The sequence below is a fragment of the Castanea sativa genome, chromosome 5, assembly GCF_040712315.1.
Source record: "Castanea sativa cultivar Marrone di Chiusa Pesio chromosome 5, ASM4071231v1".
In the NCBI taxonomy this organism is placed as follows: Eukaryota; Viridiplantae; Streptophyta; class Magnoliopsida; order Fagales; family Fagaceae; genus Castanea; species Castanea sativa.
The window spans coordinates 80,247,444-80,272,983 of record NC_134017.1 but is presented as its reverse complement, the minus strand read 5'-3'; the positions used below and the strand labels follow the sequence as shown (position 1 = coordinate 80,272,983).

The window sequence follows — 25,540 nt, the reverse complement described above, 5'->3', positions numbered from 1 at the left end:
GGGAGAATAGGGAATTGGAGCCACTGAATCTGTACAGTCCGATCAGAGCAAAGTCGCCCAAAGTCTTCCCTTTCAGTCGTATGGTTCCCAGAAAATGTAAATACCTTGGGCTTCCCATGGCATTAAGTACTCTCCCACTTGAGTGGCTAAATGAGTTGACATGTTTGAACTGGATACTACTCGATCATACTCTACACCTTAGCAAATATGAAAGAAAAGCTCTGGAGGAGGAAATCCCCCATCAAAAGTTTTTGGGGAATCTTTTGCCTTCCACCACCATAATTCTATAATGACCCACTGCTTTGTTACCAACTAAGGATTTGGTAGGATAGAAAAAAGAAAACTAAGGAAAGAAATTGTTAGTATCAAGATAGGCTTCAAATGGAGGGACAACGTTGATTCTTTCATTTTTTTTTTTTAAATTTTAATTTATTTGTTTGAAGTTAACATTTTTTTTAAAATTAATAAATCAAAAAAATATAAAATTAAAAATTAAATAAAGGGCAAAAATGGTATTTTTGGGTAGATAACTACAAGTCTGTAGAACTAACAGATTGTTAACGGGGGACTTAATTGAGGATGAATGAAACTTAAAAGATTGAAATGTCAAAGCTTAAACTTAGAGGACTGAAATGAAAAGTGGTGAAACTTAAAGGGTGAGTTTTGCATTTTGGCGAAAAATTTATAAAGGCCCATTGACTTCATTAATCATTTATTCAATGTGTCAATTGTGGTAAATATTTATTTACTCCTATTTTTCCTCTTCTTTTAGGTTTCTAATTTTTTTTTTTGGTTATTTTAAATTTTAACATATTATCAAGTGGTGCTTATGATGAGCAAGTGGTAAATACAAAGAACAATTCAAACCACAAATAAATCTTATGGGTAAGTTTTACAGCGACTACTGCATTTTGTAGCGAATACTATATTCTCTAAACTGTAGCTTATAGTAACATCTCAAATTACAACCGAAAAAAATATCTACAAAATAAAAAAAATAGACCAAGATTTCTTTGAATCTTATTTTTCATTAGTATTCTGTGTTTAGATCAATAATTTGTTAATTAATTAAAAGTGGAAAAAGATAATCATATATATCATATTAGAGCAACCACATCAGCTTGTTCAAATTTTCTGTCTATTTTACACAAAAAAACCTACTTTTTCTATTTTACACCTCCACTTTTACAAAACAACCATATCAATTTATCTATTCTACACATTTATTTAATAAAATATTCATCATTTTTACATTTTTTATTATTTCCTTCCCTCCCTCACTACGTCTTCTCCGTCGAGCCGCACCCACACCCAGCCAGCCACCCTTCAACAAAATCCTTCAACAAACCACACCCACCGAGCCACATCCACACCCATCCTTCAACAAACCAGACCCACCGATTCGTCAAGCCACGCCCACACCCATCCTTCAACAAACCACACCCACCGATCAGTTGAGCCACACCCACACCCAAACCCATTCATCGCCCACCCAATCGGCGACAAGATAATCAAAACCCACTGACCCACACCCACAATCAACCAAAACCAGAAAATAAAAAAAAAAAAAAAAAAAAAAAAAAAAAAACCAACAACCAACGAATCGGAGCGAGATCGAGGCCTCCGGTCTGAGCAAGATCGACGCCTCCCAGCACCGCCACCTACTCGCAATGGTCGCCGGCCTCAAGCTCAACCAAAAATGGATCAAAACCCATGAGATTCTAGGTGACGGACCCATCGAAAAACTCCGTTCGTGTTGTAGGCGACGGACTCGTCCGACGACTTGGCTTGCTCGACCTTGTTCTCATCGGCGGCAATGGCGATCGGCGGAAGCTAGAGGAAGAAAAATTGATGAGATGAGAGAGAGAGAGAGCTGTGATGTGTGTCTGAGAGAGAGGGAGGTGAGAGTCAATAGAGAGGAGAGATAAAAAACTATTACGATATTAAATACACCTGCTACAGTACCCATGTAAATTTACACGGTATTGCAGCAAAGTGTATTTTATAGATGAGTTTACACCCACTGATGTAGGGACTTTTTTGCTCAAAATGTGTAAAATTAGTGACTTTTTTTTCATTTTGCACATTTATACACATTTATCCATCCACTGATGTGGATGCTCTTAAGTTGAAGTGCAATTTTAAAATTCAAATCAAATAAAAATTAATTCCTAATTGTAGTCTAATTTTGTGATGAGCCCAATTATTATTATTTTTTTCTTTTAAATTTTGATACTAAGTGACCTGCATTCATAATGCTCAGTTTGAAAACCAAGAAGAATATCTCTTCACAATTGTTAAATGTTTCTGTAGTTATGCACAAGACAAATGTTAGATAGTACAATAAAATATTGTAAGTCTTACTCCCATTTTATTTAGGTGGCCATTATAAACTTCTATGCCGACATTATTAGTTAGAAAATACAGAAAACTAAATGGTACATAATGGTAAAAGAATTAAGAACTCGCTATGCCACTCTGAGTTAGACAGTTTTGGATGGCAATGGAACATTCTTGCGGTATTCTCCAAGAGCCCACAATGGGAAAACATTTCTATATAATGAATAGTGCAACATGCAGTTCTTCAAGTAGACTCCTGTGGTTTCCTGCCACAACAAAGTAAATAATGATTAATTAGAAATTATTGGAAGTATAATTTAAGCAAAGTATAGTATGTCATATTATTTTACATTCTTTTCTGCCTTTTCTTAAAATTAAAATAGAAAGTGATAGCTTTATTTTAGCTGTGTTGCAACTTGCAAACTACTATAAAGTTTATTAGTCAAGGGAGAAAACTATGCTCCATAATGGAAGAATGATATCTATGCTCTTGTCAATTTTCATATTTCTAGTTAGTATCATTTTCTTTCTATTTGTTAAACAAAGATACCTGTTGAGGAAAATCTCCATTTTCCAATTGGTTATTGATTATCAACTTCGTTGCGCGATGAAGAGGTGTTGGGTCTCTATCAGCCTATTACAAGTAAAATTTTATTCTTAGAATTATTCAAGAAAAGCATATGATAACTCGACATATATATATATATATGTGTGTGTGTGTGTGTGTGTGTATATATATATATATATAATGATAATTTTTTAAACCATAAACTAACCTGTTTGGCATGAATAAGACCCATCATTGCCCATGAAGTTTGTACCAAATTTGATCGATTTCCTTCAACAGGTATATATATCTATGACCAAGCATAGAGAATTTGTTATTTTAATTTTGATCGAGGAATCTATACAACAGCTACAAAATCTCATTTAAAACAAGAATAGATATAAATTTCTTTAAATTGACTCATTGATCTACAAAAACTTCATTGAACCTAATTGAGGTAATGAAAGATATTAAATATGAAAAGATTAAGAATTTAGAGGCTTAAAGAAAAATCCATGGTTAAAAACTACCTTTTCTGGGCATGAAAGATGGCTCTCCGACCAGCCACCATCTTCTTTTTGTGTTCTTAGTAAAAAATCTACAGCTCTACGTATAGCAGAACAATTTTTGTAAGTCTTGCCCACTGCAGCTAATGCTCCAAGGGCAAACCATGTACCATACATGAAACAAATTCCCCAATTTCCATACCTACAACAAAGTCTCATATTGTAATTGATTTGTATTAAATCTATATATAAAACTATGATAAAAATAATTGTAAACAAATGTTTTAAATTCATAATGTAATTAATCTAACCATAATAACAATAATAATGATATCTAGTAAACTATTACATGAACATACCAAGAACCATCGGGCATTTGTATGTCTAAAATGTATTGGACTGCTTTTTGAATTGAATTCTCAATCTCCTTTCTCCTGTGCTCAGGGTGCAACTTCTTAAACAAAAGTAAAGCTTGAATTGATGATGCAGTGCACTCAACATACTCATGCTCAACGACAATACCATCAAAGAATTCTGTGGGATTAAGCCACTAGAAGGGAAAAAAAAAGGTAATTAATTTTCCACTGATATATGATAATTAAGAGTGAATATATCTGCATAAATTTCTAAATGAACATTTCAACAAGAGTTCAATATGTTAAGGTACTAACTTCTAACCACTCTTGAGCTCCTGCAGGCTCCCAAGCTGATAAACCTCCATTCTTACTCTGCATTATTAACATAAAAATTGGTATGAATGTTAGGAACATATAGAACATGTAATTCAACGATGAGATTTTCAAAATTTGAATTCTATAACAAATTATTGGGTGGTGTAACATTGCTTAGATATAGTAAATATTGAACCCAACCCATATATATAGTAAATATTGAAAAAATTGTAAACAATTTAAGGTTTTAAAGAATATTCTTAGATTAATAAATCTCTCTAGATTTGAACAAGTAATTTTCAGCATTTTCAGATACACCTATAACAACAACAGCTTGTATTACCTATTCATGCCTACGCATGCAAAATAAGTAAACACAAATATACAACACTATGTTAGACTAATGGTTAGATGATTTGTTCACCAATTCAAAATTTTTTGAACTTTTAGGAAGATTGAAATTTATAATGATATCATAGCAATTAGACTATAACTCCCATTAATTTAACGAGTTAAAAGTTTTTGCTATAATGGTAAAATCAATTAAATTCATCTCTTCCCAAGGGCACATGTTTTTGCTACAAGTAGTAATTTATCATTCTAGGAAAAGTTAATCCTCACCTGTAAATAAAGCAGGATATTTACAGCATCAAACAAGCACTCAAGTTCCATTTTCTCACCAACAATTTCAGGTTTCATCATTGAAAAAAGCAAGCAACACTGTGAAGTATAGAAGAATTTGGTCACACAGTGATTATGGACAAGTAGCAATAGGAGAATTTGAAGAAGCATTAAACAGAGTTATTTACCTTGAAACATTCTGCAGTGCAATCAGAAACTTGTAATCCATGATCTTGATCAGAGAAAGTCCATGATCCTTTAGAAATGTGACGATGCATTTTTCTAAAGTCTCCGGCAGGATTGTCTCTAACCTTTACATTGTTTAAGGGGAACACAATAACTCCAAATGACATATTGATATGACTTTCCTAACCAAAAATGTAGACTTTTATGATTTAAGAATTGAAAATCAAACCTGGGATCTTTTTATGAACTCATGCCCTTTCGCCAATACCGGTCCAATTTCATCAATGAGATCACTAGTTAAAAGAGCTTGAATACTAAAACCCATATCCCACGATTGACTACCAAAACTCTACACACAAATTGCATATATCAAAGTCAGCAATTCATATAACACTAGAAAACCATATTTTATGCTAATGGATAGGTAAAAAGTTCTGCAATTGTTTTGCATAACATGTGTACTAACATGCGCCTTGATTCCATCTTCAGCGACCCATATGTATTCTTTCACCCTAGCAAGATGCTTCTTATAAGCATCCCCATCTGGATCTTCTACCCAACAAGCAAGCATACACATAGACTGTTTAATGCAAACAATATTAGGAGGAGTATTATATAGCCCAAATTAACCATGTCTATGGCTTTTCTAAAGCATTGTAGAATCACATTACCTTTCCCACAACCCCAATGGTAATGTATCTAGTGATTTCATCTTCATAGTGAATAAGCTTCATTGCTGCTTGAAGAGCTTTTTTTCTAACCAATTTATTTAAAGGCCAACGAGTGAGAAGAGGCTCAGTTAATATGTATAGGCTATCCCAAAGTAGATCTTGTATCAATGGATGCGGATAGTAGATATCCTCCTGTAGTAATTGATTTCCATAATCAATGCATTAGCAAAATAATAATAATAATAATAATAATAATAATAATAATAATAATAATAATAATAATAATAATAATTCCACAATCAATGCTTTGAAAGATCTATTTAAAAGACTATATTGTATATGTCATTCCACAATTATCAACCATGAAGGTTATTGGAATATTGACACTTGAGTGGCGAGGTTAGCGAAATATTAAATTTCTAGATTGGATACTAATGACAAGAATGAGTGGTTAATATTACATAATTGGGTCCATACCTTCAAGGTTAAACTTTTGGGTCATGTTATGTCCTTTTATGTTATATTAACCCTTCAATTGGAGTCTTCTCATGGTGTTATCTCCTCATCAAAGGTAAACTCACCTTCGCACATTGATGACGTGCTTTGGCCCAATTAACTTCATTGTAAGGTTGAGTGTAAAGTTCCTCCCTTAATTGAAGAATAAGAGGTGTGATTGGCCCAACAAACCTTCTCCCATATAAGTATGAAAAAGGCAAGTACACCAACCGACAATAGATCCACATTTTGGCTGCATTTTGGGCACGACAAAATTGATATGTTATAATTAGAATTTGGTGCATTAAAAAGAATGTTAAACCTCTGTAGTGACAAAGGCATCAAACAAATGTACTAACTCTGTTTCAACAAGACTTAACTGATCTTAGAAAGGTTCCACATGCAATAATGATTTAAAAAAACACTAGAACACTAAGAATGTTCAATGAATAAGTAATCATATATTGTATAAACCTGGATACATGGGAAGAAATGGAGGAAGAAGCCAAAATTCCGGAGGCATTGGGTTGCTTCCAGCCCATTCAAACACACCAAGTATCTACAGTTTACAGGACATTGCATAGTAGTGTTAATTATCCACAAAAAGACATCATGCAGAGTGAGTGCTTGAAACCAAATTTGTTCATTTCTCAAATTGTGAAAGAAATATGATTATATTTTAATTAAAAATATAAAATATTTTGAGTATTTAACTCTAATTTGATGTGAATCTTCACAAATAAATAGTCATACCGAAAGCCAAGACTTTCCCCAAGATGATATGTGTGTTGCACCACCACGGTCAAGAATCCATTTTCTTGCTCTTGTACAAGCATTGTCTTGACCACCATCAGGTCCTTCCCCAAGTATTCGCATACAAATGTAGCTGAGAATTGTGCAAAACATGATGCTGTGGCCTCCTATGTAAAATCCCCATCCACCATCTTCATTCTAAAAACAAAAAAACAGAAAATGAAGGTGAAAGTGAAAATTTTTGCAAAATCTCTATTCTTATTGATTCAATAAACATTTTAAACTTTCAATAATATATACCTGATGATTGTATATGTAACGAAGAATTTCTTTTTTATACTCAGCTGGGAAGACAATATTAAGATGTCCTGTAATGTAAAAACATAATACCTGCATTTTTTGGATCAAATACAAGAAAAATAGTAGTTATATCGAGCTGAAAGCCAAAATAGTTCACTAGCAAGGATGTTATTTGGAACAATTTCATCGTTCACAGTCAACTCAAACTTAATTAGAAGATATTCTAGAGGTGTATATTTACTTGACAAATTATAATGATAATAAATTAATAACAATATTGAAAGCTTAATAATAATAATGGTGCAACTCACAAAAGGAGGAAGGAAAAACAATGGGCCAGCATTTTCAGCAGGCCAATGGCCATCACAAGACTGCAAGGCAGTATAGTAATGGACAACCCTCCTCAATGTAATTGTGGCCTTTTCATATGTGATTTCCTCTCCATCCTCAATCTTAACTGGGGGAATTGTATGCTTGAAGTTTTTCTCCCCCAAAAACTGCAATCATTTCAATAATTCCTAAGTCATTAGCAAATAAAATTTCAAAAATTATACTTTTATTAAGATTCAAAAATTAAACAGATCAATGAGATGCACATGTACAAATTATACATTTATGTGCTCACGCAATGCAAAGATAACGTCACCTATATGGTTATTGGTGAAAGAGTAATTTTAGCGATACTATATATTTTTACAAATGGGGTAATTACACTCCCCTCCCTTGGTGAAAGAGTAATTGTGGCCTTTTCATATGTGATTTCCTCTCCATCCTCAATCTTAACTGGGGGAATTGTATGTTTGAAGTTTTTCTCCTTCAAAAACTGCAATCATTTTAATTGATAATTCTTAGGGTATTTCCAAATAACTAAGATTCAACAAATAAACAAATCAGCAAAATGCACATAATTAGTGAGAGAGTGATTATAGGGACAAAGACGGAGCTAGGGGGGTCCACAGCTTTTGAAAATTTCCATTAATCTTCTTTTATATTTGGTAATAAACCTAAAAATTCATTGGCCCCTTGAAAATTTAAAATTTTAATCTAATTCAGTAAAAATTAATCCAAAATTTTAATTTAGCAAAAAGAAAAAAAAAAACCTCAAAAAATTAAATTTGGTAAAAAAAAAAACAAACAAACAAACAAAATCCACCATCTAGCCCAATAATAAGCCCACGTTCCTCCCAAACCCCTCATTCACCTTTAATAAATTCCAAATTAGCAATATATATAAACTAATAAAAATAAAAAAAAAAACAGGAAAACAATCAAATTAGGTTATGGTGTCTTGTCCCAATTGCACCACTTGATATGGCCAGTTAACCACGCCACCATTGTTCTTGTTGGGAGTCTATAATGCCATTTCTCGTCAACACCACTAGTACACCTCTTTCTCTCTTGCCAATCTCTCGTCTGTTTGCTCAATATTTTTGGTCACGTATTTTATTTTTGGTCACAATTTGGACCAAATTAACTTAGTTCTTTTGCATTTTGAGCTAATATAGGCTTAACACATTGATACATATTTGTATTTGGATTACCTTTTTGTATAAGACAACATCTATTTGGAATCCTATTTTGGAAAAGATGGAGAAGAAACTATCTGGGTGGTAGACTTACTATTTTGAAGACTACCCTTTCTAGTCTTCCTACATACTACCTATCCTTATCTACCATCCTTGTAGTTGTGGCTGATAGATTGGAGTGTAGTCAAAGGAATTTTTATGGGGGTCTTCAGAGGTGTGTTTCAAACAATCTTTGGTGGCTAGGGAGAAGGTGTGTTCACCTTTAGAGATGGGTAGTTTGGGGATTAGGAAGTTAGTTCACTTCAATCAAACCCTATTAGTTAAATGGTTGGAGGTTTGGCCAAGAGGGAACCCATCTTTGGCGGAGGGTTATTGCCACTAAATATGGAGAGGGTCAAGGGGGGTGGAATACTAAAGTTTGTAGAAGGGCCCACAGGAGAGGTTCTACAAGCATTTGGTCCTAGTGGTGGGTGATGGCTCTCGCATTCTTTTTCTTCATGATAGGTGGATTGTGGATACCTCACTTAAAATTCTCTATCCTCAATTATATGCGTGTTCAAATGACAAGGAAGCTTGCATTTCTGGCGTATTGTGTTATCAGGAGGGTAGAAATGATAGATTTTGGAACTTGAGATTTTATAGGGATTTTCATGAAAGGGAATTGGAAGCTACCTTCTCTTTCCTTGATTTCATTCAATCTTGGATTCCAAGAGGCGTTGGGTGTGATAGTCCCCATTGGTGTCTTAATGGGAATGACAAGTTTGATATTCAGTCGTTTTACAATAAGATCAGGAGTACTTCTATCCCTAGTTTCCCGTGGAAGGGTATTTGGAAAGTTAAGGTTTCTAAAAGGGTGGTTTTCTTCATGTGGACAACAGCTCATGGTCAGATAGCATTACTTTGGATAATTTGTTGCTCCAAGGTCTCCCTTTGGCAAATCGGTGATGTATGTGCTGCTATAATAAGGAATCTATGGATCATCCTCTTTTACACTATCCTGTAGATCACTCTTTGTGGGTGCAAATGTTACAAGTTTTCAAGATCCAATGGGTCATGCCAGGTTCTGTGGAGAGTTTGGTGGAGTAATTGGCTGGGGAAATTTCCTTCGAACATATGGAATATGGTTTCTGGCTGTTTGAATTGGGTTGTTTGAATGGAAAGAAATCGGCGCTCTTTTAAGGCTAAAGAGAATTCGCTTGTTTAGTTACAAGCTCTATGCTAGTGTACTCTTTATGATTGGTCTAGGTGCTTGGGTTCTTCAAATTGTTCTTCTATTTTGGAGTTTCTTACTTCACTTAGAATTGTCCCTTATGTTGTTTTTTATATCTTTGTTGGTTTTTGTTACTGTTTCTTGTGTTCACCATCATGAACACCTTGTATTTGCTGTATTCACTTTTTCTTCATGATTAATACGATTCTTATTACTTATAAAACAAAAAAGTACACTTCAAGATTTGGGGCATTAAAAAATTGTTTATAAACAAATAAGTTAAATTTAAAAAAAAGAAAAAGGAAACATCAAATCCAAACCCACACTTTTTTATATATAGAGCTTTAATAATAAAATATCACATATCATGTGAAGAAAAAAATAATTGTATAGAAAAAAATATATATAATACACTTACTATAATATCACATATGATGCTGAAAATATTTATATATATATATATATATATATATATATATATATATTTGTGAATTGCACATTAAGTTGATGAGTAATGATATCAATATTTTCATTTTCGATATAGAAAATTTAATAATAACTTTAGCATACACACATAGATTGAAAATAAATCAATAAAAAATACATGTTTTAAATTTATAATAAGACTTGATAAACAGGCCGATAGGTTCATCTTGACCAAAATTGGGTATGGATAAGATTAAACACATTATTCTTCTCATTGTCCCTTTTTTCGCACAAGTTTGGTCAAATAAGTAAAGGTAAATTAAGTAAAGCGGTGTTTATTACACACATTCCCACACACAAGAAACAAGAACTGAAATTAAGACTTCAAGTCATGATTTTCAACTTGAAAATCATAACTTGAAGTCAATATTTCAATTATTTTTTTGCTTGTGTAAAGGTGTGTAACATTTTTTCAATAAAGAAATTGTTATTGAAAAGTATAATTTTTTTTCTTGATTGTATGTGAGGGGTTAAAATAGTGTTTTCATTTTATGCTTTCCATATCGTGTATTTTGAATTTTTTTCATTACACCAATTTGGATACTATAATCCTATAAAAATTCAAGTGTTAAACTATTGGATTCTATTCTATATATCAAAAAAAAAAACAAAAAACAAAAAAAAACCTTGAAAAGTAGAGTCAACTATCAACACCAAAAAAAGATTAAAGGCTAGGTAAGACTTTCTCCAATTGTTTTGGGGTTAATCTCATTCCGCAGAAATTATTTTACATAGTTTTACATACACATTCAAAAGTAACTAAAATCATGATTCAATAATTCAGTTTAATTTTTTCTAAAAAAATTGATGTTGCATTAATCACATTTTAACACATTAGAATAAAATTTGGAACACCCTAACCCTATTTTATTTTTTAAACTCGGCTGCAATAAATTTTAATAAGATCATTTCAGTATTACTATCACAATATTTTCATTGTAAAAATTAAATGGTAAATTGTAACTAGTTTTTATCTGAACTCACAACTAACATCATTTTTCTACCTACCTTTAGCAACTTGCCACTTAGATTTTGTTGTGAAGTTTTTCTGAAAGTGTTGTGGCCGTAACACCACTCTTAAAATATTTAATTTTATAAAAAAGAAAAAAATATTTCAAATTTTTGCTCTTGATACTGGCGTAGGGGATACTTTATCCTCTTTGTGACTTTGGCTTACTTTGGTGTTGACAACAGAATGAAGTTGTTTTCCACTGCACTTTTTTTCTTCATCAGCAAAAAATTATACCATCAATACAAACAACAGATTTGTATCTATATCTGTGATTTTTTTTTCCTCAGTCTCTCTTTCTCTCTTTCCCCCTTCTACATTTTCTTAGTTTTTCTCTATGTTTGATATAGTAGTTTGATAAGTGCTCTACAAATTATCAAGTCCAAGAAATGTTTTAGTGCTTTTTTTTTTATTCCAAGAGAGTGGCCACATATATGGTTAAAAGGTCATACACTTCAAAAGTAAAAACTTATATCAATTACTATTTTTTTCCTTAATTTCATGTTTACTCCTAGTATTACTCCTAGGTGTTTTAGTATTCTTTTTTATCATATATTTTTATTTAGTTGATATTACACACAAATATAATAAGTTATTATTAATTAGAGAAAAAAGTATAATCGGTTATCTAATTCTATTTGTTTATGCATTTAATGGTTGTTGTCTTATGCATTTTTAAACTTTTAATAATTTTTTAGACTATGTACAATATACTTGTATTGTATACTAAATTTTATTTAGAATACTATTTTAGATTCTTGTACATAATATGGAAGTTTTATATATTAATAATTTTATTAATTTTTTACTCCCAACTCCCCCTCCCCTCCCCTCCAACAACAAATTTCCAAAAAAAAAAAAAAAGAATAATGATTCCTGGAGTTGCGACTAGTTTGAGAAAGAATTTTTGAAAAGTGTTGTTTCTTGTAAGATTGTTGTTGAATGAAAAAAAGATATTTTTCATACCATTATTTAAAAGTACAAAAGAAATTCTTAAGAACTCCGGAAATTAATGTATTGACCATGCATGACCTGAAAATCATTTAATTTAGTGTAGAGAAAAGTGAAAACCATATGGATTGGTAAAGATGGAGAGAGGAATTTGTTGGGTATATATCAATAATTTATTTTTGTGATAAAATAAAAGGAACAAAACACAGATCTAAGAAAAGTTAATAACACAAATAGATATATAAGGCAACAATAACAAACAAACACTGAATATATATATAAAGAAAAATCTACAAATAATTAAAAACTCACAGACTAGATGAGTGAATGATAAACAAATCAGATCAAGTCTTGTGTTTGACACAATCTCTTTAAAGCAGATTTCGTCCCTCACACAATCACTGTGGTGCTTTGAGACTCACGGACGTCTGTCTCCCAGACGTCTGCCTCCTAAGATAAAATGATCTACGGCATGAAAACGAAGCACACAAGGTGGTGCTCTGCGAACTACTCAATGTCTCTTTTTCTCTCTTTAACACAGAATGAATGCTCAAAAAATTCTCACTTGAGTTTTTTTTGAAAAGTGGTTTTTATGAATGAGGGACTATGCAAAATTATACGTTACTGAACAGGTACTCTGTTTTAGTAATAACTGCTGTGCATAGACTAACTGACTCAAAAATTAAAATAATAAAATATTATTATTTGGACAGGTAGCCCCAATCCACATATGCCAAAGGCCCAACCTAATGTCCAACTCATGAGCCTATAAACTCATATATTATCTATTTCCTTTTCTATGTGGGTTTCAGGATTTTTACCACTTTTAATAGCATCTTTAAGTGAACATAGAAATATCAATTTCTTATTCACTTCATGCTATTTTTCCAACAGAATTAAGGTACCTGCATTCGCCAGAGAAGATCACTGCAGGCCGGGAATTGACGTCGATTTTTGCGGAAATTTTGACGAGCCTCTTCAACCTCAGCTCGCTCCTCTGGTGTACCAGCCCCAGGATCAAACTCCCATGTCTGTCTTCCCGCAAAATTATTTGTACTAAAAAGATAAGGATCATTTTTGCCCTCTCCTATCTTCAGCTTCCACATCCTCTTTTAGCTTCAACGATACCAATATTGATTTTCTTCTAGTTTGCACGTAACAATCTGTATCAGTGTTAGTAAATCATGCATATATATAGTTTGCATGTAACACACGAAAAAAGATCTAAAAAATAACAAACTGTTTTCTCTCTCCGAACTCCAAAGGATACATGTTAGAATGTATGAGAGAGAGATGTGAGGCTACTACCTATGAGATTTTGTGGTGTTGCAGTATTTCTCAATGATGAGGGCACAGAAACCTTTGTGACATAGATGGGGCCTTGCGGCTTTCCAACTTGCAAGGCCTTAGAACTGGGTAGTTTTGTGGTCTCCGTAATGGTTTCCCTTTTATATAGAAAAAGCTGCACCTTGTTGTTACTCTCTTTTTCTCCCTTAGCTTAAAATTTAAAAACTAAGGGTACATTTGAGATTCGTTTATCTTGTTGTAATTGAAACTTTTTTGTTAAAAGTAATGTAAATAAAAATAAACGTTAGCTAAAATAATATAATGGGACACATAATTAGTAATAAAAATAAGCTGAATAATAAAATAAGTTTGTAAAAATAATATTTGTCAAACGGACATTTAGTTAGATGTTTCTCCCACTCTCTGACTAGAATTAATATATTAATTATTTAGAGTGACCAAAAACAACGCTTTTGTCTTTTATGCATAGTCAGATGTGAGGGAAAAAAAAATACCGCTTCTAGGATTTTGATATATAATAAAACTTCACTAAATCGTACTTTTAATTTTAACCCATTGTTTTGTAACTCTTAGCTTGTTACAGCCATTAGAACAGGGTAGTTTTGTGGTCTCCGTAATAGTTTCCCTTTTATATAGAAAAAGCTGCACCTTGTTGGTACTCTCTTTTTCTCCCTCGGCTTAAAAATTAAAATTTAAGGGTTTATTTAAAATTTACTTATTTTATTGAAATTGAAAGTTTTTTCCTAAAAGTAATGTAAATAAAAGTAAAGATTAGTTAAAATAGTACAGTAAGACACATGAATAGTAACAAAAATGAACTGAATAATAAAATAAGTTGGTAAAAATATTTTTTGTCAAACAGACACTTAAGATCTCTCAATCACTCTCTTACTAGAATTAATAAATTAATTATTTAGAGTGAACCAAAAATAACGTTTTTGTCTTTTATGCATAGTCAAATGTGAGGAAAAAATAATTAAATACTGCTTATAGGATTTTGATATATTATAAAACTTCACTAAATCGTACTATTAACCCATTGTTTGTATCTCTTAGCTTGTTACAGCCATTAGAACAGGGTAGTTTTGTGGTCTCCGTAATAGTTTTCCTTTTATATAGAAAAAGCTGCACTCTGTTGTTACTCTCTCTCTCTCTAAGTAGAATTAAAATATTAATTAAAATGTTAGTGCACCACTTCCTGTCCATTTTAAATTGTTCTTACAGTTGTCTCTAACACATTCTTAAGATATCTCTCATGTGATAACCATAATTTACCTTCCCTTTTATCAAGGTGAATTTCTATTCCAAGGATCTTCTTGGAAGCTGGAAGATCTTCATGTAAAATTCACTACTTCAACTTCAGAATTTTGTGCTTACTCTTTGCAGCTACTAACATACCATCAACAGAAAGAGAAAGAAATATATAGGAACCATCAAAGCATCTCCAATAGATTAGGCAAACCCAAAATCCTCTCCATTCCATATAGTTAACCCCAAAAATCAAGCTATTATATATATATATATATATATATATATAATTAAAAAAAAAACCTATTTTTGCTTATCAGTTAACAAAGAAGTATTTTAACAAAACTTGCCACCTACGTTTTCTTCATATCAACTTCTCCATATTTTATTACAACTTTCTTTTTTCTTTTTTAACTTTCCAATATATGTTGACAACTTAGAAATGTTGGTCCCTGAATCCTTATGGCCCGTTTGGTACATATGTTTAAAAACTAAAAATTGTTATTTAAAAACATTTGTAAAAATACGTGTAGGTGAAAAAGTATATAGAAATACGTGTAATATTGTTTAAAATTGAAAATGGTTGTTTAAAAACACAAACCAAACACCCCTTACTGTCTGAAACTTGATCAAGATTGTTTAATGGCTGCCATCTGTATGTATAATGGAAAATCAATAAGCCAAGATCCGATTCAGTGTCTTCAAATTTTATAAGAAAAGAGGGTCTGATATTAGGATATATAGTGGAAAATCAATAAAGCAAAACCGATTAAAAAAATACCTCTATATTCACTTCTTCCTTCTTAATTTCCTCATATGGTAAAACATAATTATTAAAGGAGTCAGGCTCCTAGCTTCACGCTAATTAAAGTCAATGGCTTATGCAGCAGCACGTGATAGTTCACACCTCTTATGGTATTTTGGATAAACAATCAATGGCTTATGCAGCAGCACATGATATAGAGTTCAAACCTACTATGCTATTTTGTATAAACAATTGGATTATGGATTCACTCAATCGAAAAAAAAATTTCATATGCGATTCAAGAATTAGATTAATATAAACCTAGTTGAAAAGGCACATGAAAAAGCACTTACCAGGTACCTGGTTGGTGGATTATTCAAATGGGAAATGAGTAAACTAATCTGATTAAAGGATGGGACACAGCCACCTGTGGAGCTAGGAGGGCCCTTGACTTTTCAAAATTTTCATTTACTATGTTAATTTTTTTGAGAAGCCATTTACTATGTTAATAAAATCACAAATATTTTGTAATGGACAGTGAAATATACTTCCAGGACTCCTGAGTTTTTGAGAGAGTAAAATATGCAACTAATATAAATAATTCCCTCTAAAAATTCATTTAGGCCGCACATTTTACAGAAACCAAAAAAAAAAAAATTTTTTAAATTGATACAAATTAGAACTAAGAAAAGCATCTGCCTCAGGCCCACAGCCCTTCCAAATAGTCAAATACATTGTAAGTATATTAAAAAAAATCAACTTAAATATATTTCTTCCTTAAAAATAAATAAATAAACCCTAACCTGACTAGAAAAAGAAAAAGAAAAATCTCTTAGGCGGTAGTTGCCACCCAAACCGGACTCAACTCTTCCAGCTACAGGTTCCGTCCAGTTCAATCAATTCATCAGTGCAGTGGTAATCCTCCTCTCTAACTCTGTTTCTCTCTCACTTTATGTTTATGTTTTAGTAAGTTATGAGTACCTGTGCCCACAGGAACAATAACAAATAATGCTGATAACTGTGCATTTGCCCTGAAAGGATAACTATAACTATCTAAGTTTTAATAATATCAAATTCCAATATGGGTCCCGTTATTGTGTTCCTTTCGAGTACACATTAATTATTTATTTTTGAAAATATTTTATAAAAAATTAAAAAAAACTAGTAAAATAGTTGGTAATTTTTTATTTTTCCATAAAAAATTTCTTAAAATGGTTTATTATTGTATGTCCTAAGGGCACACGTTATTAAAATCTTGTGTAATATATGTGTACAATTTTTTCTATTATATTAGTCAACTAAATTTTAGTATCTATTATTCTATTTCATTTTTTTTTAAGTTTAGTTTATCTTAAATTTATATTTGATAATAGTGATTTGATTAATTAAATTAAATTAAATTTTTGCTAAATTTTTGTTTATTAGAATTTTGTTTTTATTAAATCATATTTTAAGTTTAAAAAGTGTTCAAGAATTAAAGGTGTTCAATCATCCATCCCAGATCGTGAAACTTTAGATATTGAACCATTTAAAAAGTTCAAAGTGAACTAAAAAAATTGAATATTGTTTCCTTAGAATGTGATCATAGATTTCAACAACTAATATGAGAATATCTTAATAATCAAGAATTATGTCATGAAAGTTTGTTATTTTTAATTTTATTCAGCCCCCCTAAACAAAATTCCTAGCTCTGCCATTGGACACAGCTTTCATGTATTTTATTTTATTCTCCAATCTTATTAAGAAATTTTTTTCCTAACATAAAACATTCATGCCAATCCCACCAAGGAGATATTTAGTATGCACAATTCGTTTTGATGTGATTCATCAACTATTTCTAATTGATCTTATATTCAAACCTCGTTCAAATGGAAGTTAGCATTGCCTAGCCTAGGCTAGAGTAAATTTGGTCTCAAGAAAGAAAAATAAAAATAATATAAGGGTTTGGTTATGCATTAGGATGGTGTTTGGCACCTCACATCAAATGGTCAATGGTCACCTCATTTTGCTTGTTTTTTATAAATTTTTGTTAGGTTCAATAAGTTTAGTGTTGGTAAACCATGAGAAATTGTAAGTTTTGTTGAGTAATAAGGTGTATTAATGAGTCCAAAAGGAAGAATCGAGATAAGCTCAAGAAAAAACAATCTCTATATTTTTGGATCGAAGGGAGGAGAGAGAGTAGAAAGGAGTAGAGTTAAGTTGACTGAAAATAAGCTATTTTGGCCCAAATCTACTTTACTCCCCTCAATTCAAACAGACCATAAATTGTTTGCTGTAGCAAAAAGGCGAAACGAAAGACGACTGCTCAAGTTATGTCTTATATGTCTTTTGTTTATTCTCTGACCCACATTCATTTTAGTAAAAAATGTGATCATATATATATATATATATATATATATATATATATATATATATATAATCACTTGGTATAAGTTATATCTAGTGTAAATCTAAGCAATGTTACATCACTGAATAATTTGTTATAGAATTCATATTTTAAAAATCTCTTCATTAAATTACATGTTCTATATGTATTTAAAATTCATGTCAATTTTCATCTCAATTAGATGTTATTTATTATTCAATCCATAAACTCATTTTTTATGCATTATTTTAAAGCAAAAAAGCTTGAATTTAAAAAATTGGTTGATGATATGACTATTAATATTTGATCACCTTGAAATTTTGAAAGTATGGAGAATATATGAAGATAATATAATCTATATGAGAATTTTTCAAAATTTGCATCCAAATATAAAATATTGACTGGTGTAACATTGCTTAAAGTTGCATCTAATGTTACATCACTCAATATTTTTTAATTGGATGTGAATTTTGACAAGTCAACCATTAGGTTACATTATCTTCATATATTATCCATGCTTGCAAAATTTAAAGGTTATCAAAGATTAATAGTCATGTCATTAATCAATTATTTAAATTCAAGTTTTTGTAGTTTAAAATAATGCATAAAAGATGAGTTTATGTATTAAACGGTAAATAACATCCAATTCACATGAAAATTGATAAGAATTTTAAGTACATATAATTCAACGGTGAAATTTTCAGAATATGACTTCTATAACAAGTTATTGGGTGGTGTAACATTGCTTAGAGTAACACTAAGTGAAACTTGAACCAAACTCATATATATATTATATACAAGATAGAATTTCTACTCTAGCCTAATCTAAGTGTATATGTGTGTGAAACTCCCTCCTGGAGACTTGAACCCAGGCCCTTGCCCCTCATACCCCACAAGCATTTATACTTATGGAGTGACAACTGCACCAAGAGTGTGCGGTGGTGAACCAAACTCATATATATATAGGAAAAATTACAACTTACACACCTATGATTTAACTGAAATTTAAGTTGACTACCTTTGGTTTGGAATTTAACACTTTACCTACCCGAGATTAGCTTAGTTAGAATTCTGTAACCCCAACCTGGTGTGTGTGTGTGTGTGTGTGTGTGTGTGTGTGTGTGTGTGTGTGTGTTAGCTCACTTGATGTAACTCTAATTTAAAAATTAGAGTTAAAGAATTCATATTTTAAAAATTCCACCACTAGATTTTATGTTCTATATGCTTTTAACATGCATACTAATAATCATGTCAATTAGTTGTTATTTAACATTTAATCCATAAACTCATTTTTTATGCATTATTTTAAAATACAAGAATAAAATGAATTTAAATAGCTAATTGATGACATGACTATTGATATTTAATCATTCTGAAATTTTATAAGCATGGAGAATGCACAAAAATAATATAATCCAATGCTTGATTAGTTAAAATTTGTATTTAATTAAAAAATATTGAATGATGTAACATTGCTAAAAGTTACACCAGGTGTAACTTGAAAAACTATATAATAGCTATATATTTTGAAAAACTAACTATTGAATTGATTTTTTTTTTTTTGGTTTTCTACTTAACAAATATGTCAAATTTTGTGTCAATCAGATGTTATTAAATGTTGTATCTATAAACTTTTTTTTTTTAATGCATTTTAGACAACAAAAATTTGAAATTTAAACATTTGATTAATGTCATAGATATTGATCTTTGATATTCTAAAATTTCATAAATATGGAGGATGAAAGTTCAATTAGCGTATAAAACCCTAATGAATGTTTAGACCCCCAATTTCAACATTACCAACACAAGCTTATATTCAAACAATACATGTGCAGAATATGCAGAATATGAAATATAAGCAATGCCCAATTTGGCAAACTACTTTAACACATAATTAATCACAAACACAGCAACAATTAATGGTTAAAGATTAAGGAAAGAGAGATGCAAATACAAGGATAACACTAGCACGTGTTATTGAAGAGGAAATCGAAGAACTCTGTGAAAAACCTTTCCGCCGCCCTCCAAGCGGTTAAATAATCCACTAGAGAATAAAGTTTGGATATATGAATAGCAATAGACCCTCCAAGCCTAATCTACCCAATGCACCTAAGCTCTCCAAGCTTCTTGCTCCAACAGGGTTATGCCGAACCTTGTCTTCTCTAACTTACCAGATCCCGCAATAAGCCCATTGCATCCGCCATCCTTGGCATCTTCCAATGCTTCCCAAGCTCCAAAAACATTCTTAACACTTTGAATGGGTGTGGATAGTGTTTGGGTACAAATCTCCTCTTAATGGATATATCAATGGGAGAGCGAAAGAGAAGAGACTACAAAGATTTCTCTCTAAGAATGAGTAGCTCTATCTCCAATAGGGTGAGTGTGTTGTAGAAACCTCTCTTAGGGTTTTTCTCTCAAATAGACTCCTTTTTCAACACGTTATTTTTCGTGGACATAAGGGTATTTATAGTAGGGTATAAGATGGAATGTGAAAAGTCAATTTTCAACAAAACAGGGCATTCTGGCAACTTGCCCTCGCGACTAGAACGAGTTGCGAGTTTGAGTCGTGAGTTAACTGTCAAGCCAAACTGTACTTTTTGTCATGTAATGCTCCAGCTGTTGTGACCCTTCAGCTTCCTACATGCTTCACACGTGTGGCACTTTGGCGACTTGCCAGTTGTTAGTCAGTCGTGAAATCCAGTCGCGAGACTCCTCTTAAATGCACACAACTTGAGTTTCTTCACACTCTCTTACACACAACCTTTACATTATTCCCACCAATATATACAGGGTTTCTACCTGTTGAATTACAAGAAAATTTGGCACGAAATAAAGCCAACACATGAATGAATAAATTCAACCTTACAAAGGATATAAGAAGAAAATGTGACTAAATGATGGATCTTTCAAACTTTATATGCAATGAAAGTTATTGAGTGGAGTAGTAGCCATTGGCTATAATCAATTTTGTAGCTAAACTTTGTCTCAAACCAAAATGGTGTATGCAATGAAGAGTATTTGGACTTTCAAGCAATTCTAGGTCAATGACCTCTTCTTCTTTTATTTTTTTGATCTTATATTCAAACCAAAGCTTGAGTAAATTTGGCCTCAAACAAGAAAAATAACATGAGGGTTTGGTTATGAATTGGGATGGTGTTTGACATCTCACGTCAAATGATCTACGGTCATCTCATTTTGACTGCTTCTCATAAATTTTTGTTAGGTTCGATAGGTTTAGTGTTGGCAAACAATAGAAAGTAAGTTTTTTCGATTAATAAGTTTTATTGTTGAGTCCAATATGGAGACTCGAGATACGCTCGAGCAAAATGCAATTTCTGTGATTTTGATATCTTTTCAACACCTAATTGACAACTCTTTTAATTAAACTACTTGCAAGCCCACACAATACATGAGAATAAATAATTATTTTGTTATTGTAATATAATATATAATTTGTTCTCTAAAATTTGTGAAAATAATATTTTTCTAAAAAATTAAACACTAACTAGGTCGTAAATTGATTCTTTTTGTAGGTTTCCTAATCAAGTTTAGCTTAAAATTTTATTTTTTTCCTTAATTTTTGGGTTGAAAAGTATGAAATTTTATTATATTTGTGTTAAATCTTTAGTTTTGAGTTAAAAATACAAAGAAAATAAAAAATGGAAATTAAAAATCAGAAATATAAACTCTAAAATGCAATAAAAATGATAAATATTTGAAAGTCCTATTCGGTTCAACTTGGTTCTATTCGGTCCATTTGGTCCTATTCTATCCACTTCAGTCATATTCAGTCCATTCTGTCCACTTTAGTCCTATTCAATCCATTCGGCCCACTTTGGTCCTATTTGGCCCATTCTGTCCACTTCGCTTCTATTCAATTCACATTGGTCCTATTCGGCCCATTCTTTCCACTCCGGTCCTATTTTCTCCTATTCAGTCCATTACATTCACTTTGGTCTTATTCTGTCCATTTGTTGTTATTCAGTCCACTTCACTCCTATTCAGCCCACTTTGGACCTATTCGGTCCAGTTCCATCCACCTTGTTCCCATTCGGTCCACTTCTTTCCATTTGTGTCCACTTCAATCCAATTTGGTCCATTTTTGTCTATTTTTATGCACTTACATATAGGGAAAAGATATGTTTAGGTTTAGAGCACCTATTCAAAATTTAAATTCTTTTACATTTATATATATCAAACTTGTAATATTTTAAATCTTAAGTAAAACATTTATTGTTACTACACTTTTGCTAAGCTACATTAACGTAGCATATCAAACCACATCGGTTCGGTTAAATTTAAGTGAAAGTTTTTTTAAACATGAAAGTTATGAATAAACAAATCCAATTTTTAGAGTAGTTACTCATTTGTTTTAAAGTCATTACTTTAAAATGAATTACATGAGGTTGATTATTTTTTCAAGTAAAATAAATAATATATATATATATATATATATATATATATATATATATATATATATATATATCTGTGTGTGTAGTTTTTATTTAAATAAATTATTCAAATCCTCCATTTTCTTAAAATAGATTATTATGATAATCAAAAATCATAACAAACTTTGTTCTCCTTAAAATATAAACAATTTAAGAAAGTAATTTTCATTGATATTATTCTTTTTTGAAAATTCTTCTAATTATTGTTGTTATGCATTATATTTTCCTAATTTCTTTCGGTACAATTAAAAATTTTGAGTTTCAACGTTATTATTCAAATTTTCATTCTCTGAAGGAGATTATTATGATAACAAAAATTTATCCTATAATTAAAATTGATATTACTCAAATAATTGATCGTATTGTTCACCCAAAGTTTTATTTTCTCATTCTTAAGTAGGTACATTCAGGGACGGACCCAGGGGGGGCTAAAGGCCCCCCCACCCCCCCGCGGGCCCAAAAAAAAAATTTAACAGCTTAAATTTTTCAAAAAAAAAAAGAATTGGGCCCCCCTTAGTTTTTTGCTCAAGCCCCCTCCCAAAATTTCAGAGTTCCAAGCCCAGCTGTCCAGCCCGAGCCCATGCCATGACCCAAAAAAAAAACTCAGCAGAAAACCTAACGCCTAACGAAGAAAGTGAAAGCCAAAGGAAAAAAGAAAAAGAAAAGAAAGGAACAGAACAGAGAGATAGTGAGTGAGGCACGACCCCGCGACTAGACGGAGAGATAGAGAGGCACGACGCCGCGACTAGACGGAGAGATAGAAAGGCACGACGCGATGAGGCTAAGTGAACCACTGAGTACCCACCCACGCCGACGCCGGTTCATCATCATCGCGCGAGTCGCAAGCCCTTCTCAACTGTCGCCGCTGCTGGTTGCTTGAGGCTTGAGCCTTCACAATCACAGGTACTTAAATCTATGATCCTTTCCTTCAAGAATCAAAACCTAATAAAATTTTTGTGATTTGTGAATCAACTGATTTGTAGAGGTGGACTAGTGGAGTGTTTGTGTTTTTACTGATGATGAGATTGAGAGTGATGAACTAATTACTGATTTTTGATTGTGAATTGAATCTGTGGTGCACTGGTGTGGCCTGTGGTTTTTTTTTTTTTTTTTGGGCTTTTTGGCCTTGTGACTGGCACTTGGTTTGTGACTCTCTCTCTCTCTGTCTCTTGTATTATATATAGATAACAGAGATAGAGAGAGACAAGTGATGCGGCCTGTGTTTGTTTGTTTGTGGCACAACTACCAATCAACAAAGCACAAACTTTGTGCTTTGTTGACTGGTATTTGGGCATAATAGGGACAAGAGACCAACCGACAAGAAACAAAAGTTAAGGAAAGTTTTTGTTAGTAGTGCTGTGTAGAATAAATAAAGAGTGTCAGTAGTGCCGTGGTGGGATTGGGTTAGTGGGTCAATGTCAGAAAAATAGAAAAAACATAAAAACAAAGATAAATAAAGGCAGACCAAAGACAAAAAGAAAAAAACAAATCATATAATACTGAAAATTGTCACACAAATTTAATATATATAATTCTTATTTTATTTGTAGATCATGAAAAAATCAACTACAATGCTTGATTTTTTCAAAAGAAAAGATTCAAGTTCTTCTGAAGTCAACGTGGGATTGCCAACAACTAATGTTGCTATTCCAATTCTAGAAAATGTGGATGTTCCAATTCTAGAAAGTGTACATTCCCCAATTCCGGAAAATGTCAATGTTCCAATCTCTCAAACACAATTTTAAAGAGTTGATCTTGATTCTTTGAATTATGATCTCGGAACACGCAAAATAATATGGGAATATCATGTTAAATAACGTGATGAAATTCGAGGGGCTTACATTACAAAAGGTCCGCACCAACCTCCTCTAAAGAAAAAAAAAAGTAGAAAGCATAATCGTAGCTTTCAAGCTTCTTGGTTTAAACATAATAAATCATGGCTTGAATATTCTCCTACGACAAATGCAGCTTATTGTCTACCTTGCTTTGTCTTTCACAGTCCAAATGGGGTTGTGGGACAAAATACATTCACTGTTAATGGATTTAGAAATTAGAGAAAAGTTGGGGGCAAAGATTGTTATCTTCAAGGTCATATAGGAAAAGATCCTAATTCAGCTCATAGAGTTGCTGAGCAAATGTGTAAAGATTTGAAGAGCCATACGCTGCATTTACAAAGAGTAGTTAATCATTTCACTACTGAACAAATTGCAAGTAATCGGTTGCAACTGAAGGCCTCAATTTTTATTGTCCGATATCTTGCCTTTCAAGCTATAGCTTTTAGAGGTCAAGATGAAAGTTTTAGTTCATTAAATCGTGGGAACTTTTTTGAATCATTGGGTATTGTGACTTTTTGGAATGAGGAGGTTGCTGAAATAAAAAAAAAAAACTCCCAAAAATGCAACCTACACATCACCTAGGATTCAAAAGGAAATTCTACATGTTTTCTCAGCCAAATTGAAGAAGGCCATTCGGGAAGAAATTGGTGATGCAAAGTTTTGCATAATGGTTGGTGAAGCTCATGATGAGTCCATGAAAGAGCAAATGGCTGTGGTTTTTAGATATATTGATGCAGAAGGTTTTGTGAAAGACCAATTTTTGGGGCTTATTCATGTTGTTGACACTGCGGCTTTGATTCTAAAGAAGGGGATATATTCTTTGTTATCTCAACATTACTTAGATATACAAAATATTCGAGGGCAAGGATATGATGGAGCAAACAACATGCGAGGTATGTGGAATGGATTACAAGCTTTGATTTTGAATGATTGCCCATATGCTTACTACATCCATTGTTTTGCACATCGCTTACAATTGGCATTAGTAAAAGCATCAAAACAAGTTAACCCCATTAGTGGGTTTTTTCTCACATTGCTTTTTCTGATCAAAATTGTTAATGCTTCATGCAAGCGTAATGAGCAATTGAAAGTTGCCAATGCTAATGAAATAGCACGTTTGATTGATCTTGAAGAGCTTAAGACTGGAAGTGAACTTAATCAAATTGACACTTTACAACAACCTGTAGAAACATGTTGGAGTTCACATTTTAGATCAGTTTCTAGCTTATTAAGGATGTTTACTCCAACTCTTGAAGTTTTACAAAATATAATTGATGATGCAATTCTTGGAGAACATCGGGCAGAAGCATAGCTTA

At 32.1% G+C, this 25,540-nt stretch overlaps 2 protein-coding genes across 2 annotated transcripts; one reads left to right on the top strand and one right to left on the bottom strand.

Moving 5' to 3' along the window:
* Nucleotides 1-2,483: 2,483 nt before the first annotated feature.
* On the bottom strand, nucleotides 2,484-13,378 carry LOC142636335 (beta-amyrin synthase-like). The gene is made up of 17 exons (XM_075810522.1): nucleotides 13,178-13,378; nucleotides 7,402-7,587; nucleotides 7,091-7,180; nucleotides 6,791-6,988; nucleotides 6,512-6,596; nucleotides 6,124-6,290; nucleotides 5,543-5,734; nucleotides 5,338-5,451; nucleotides 5,101-5,220; nucleotides 4,874-4,996; nucleotides 4,686-4,784; nucleotides 4,065-4,121; nucleotides 3,753-3,943; nucleotides 3,418-3,595; nucleotides 3,117-3,197; nucleotides 2,891-2,974; nucleotides 2,484-2,606 (listed from the first exon to the last, which is right to left on the bottom strand). The coding sequence occupies exons 1-17, from the start codon at nucleotides 13,376-13,378 to the stop codon at nucleotides 2,484-2,486; spliced, it is 2,289 nt and encodes a 762-aa protein (XP_075666637.1).
* An 11,146-nt stretch (nucleotides 13,379-24,524) lies between these two features.
* Nucleotides 24,525-25,536, top strand: LOC142635909 (uncharacterized). Its single transcript, XM_075809961.1, has 2 exons — nucleotides 24,525-24,726; nucleotides 24,839-25,536. The coding sequence occupies exons 1-2, from the start codon at nucleotides 24,525-24,527 to the stop codon at nucleotides 25,534-25,536; spliced, it is 900 nt and encodes a 299-aa protein (XP_075666076.1).
* Nucleotides 25,537-25,540: the final 4 nt, after the last annotated feature.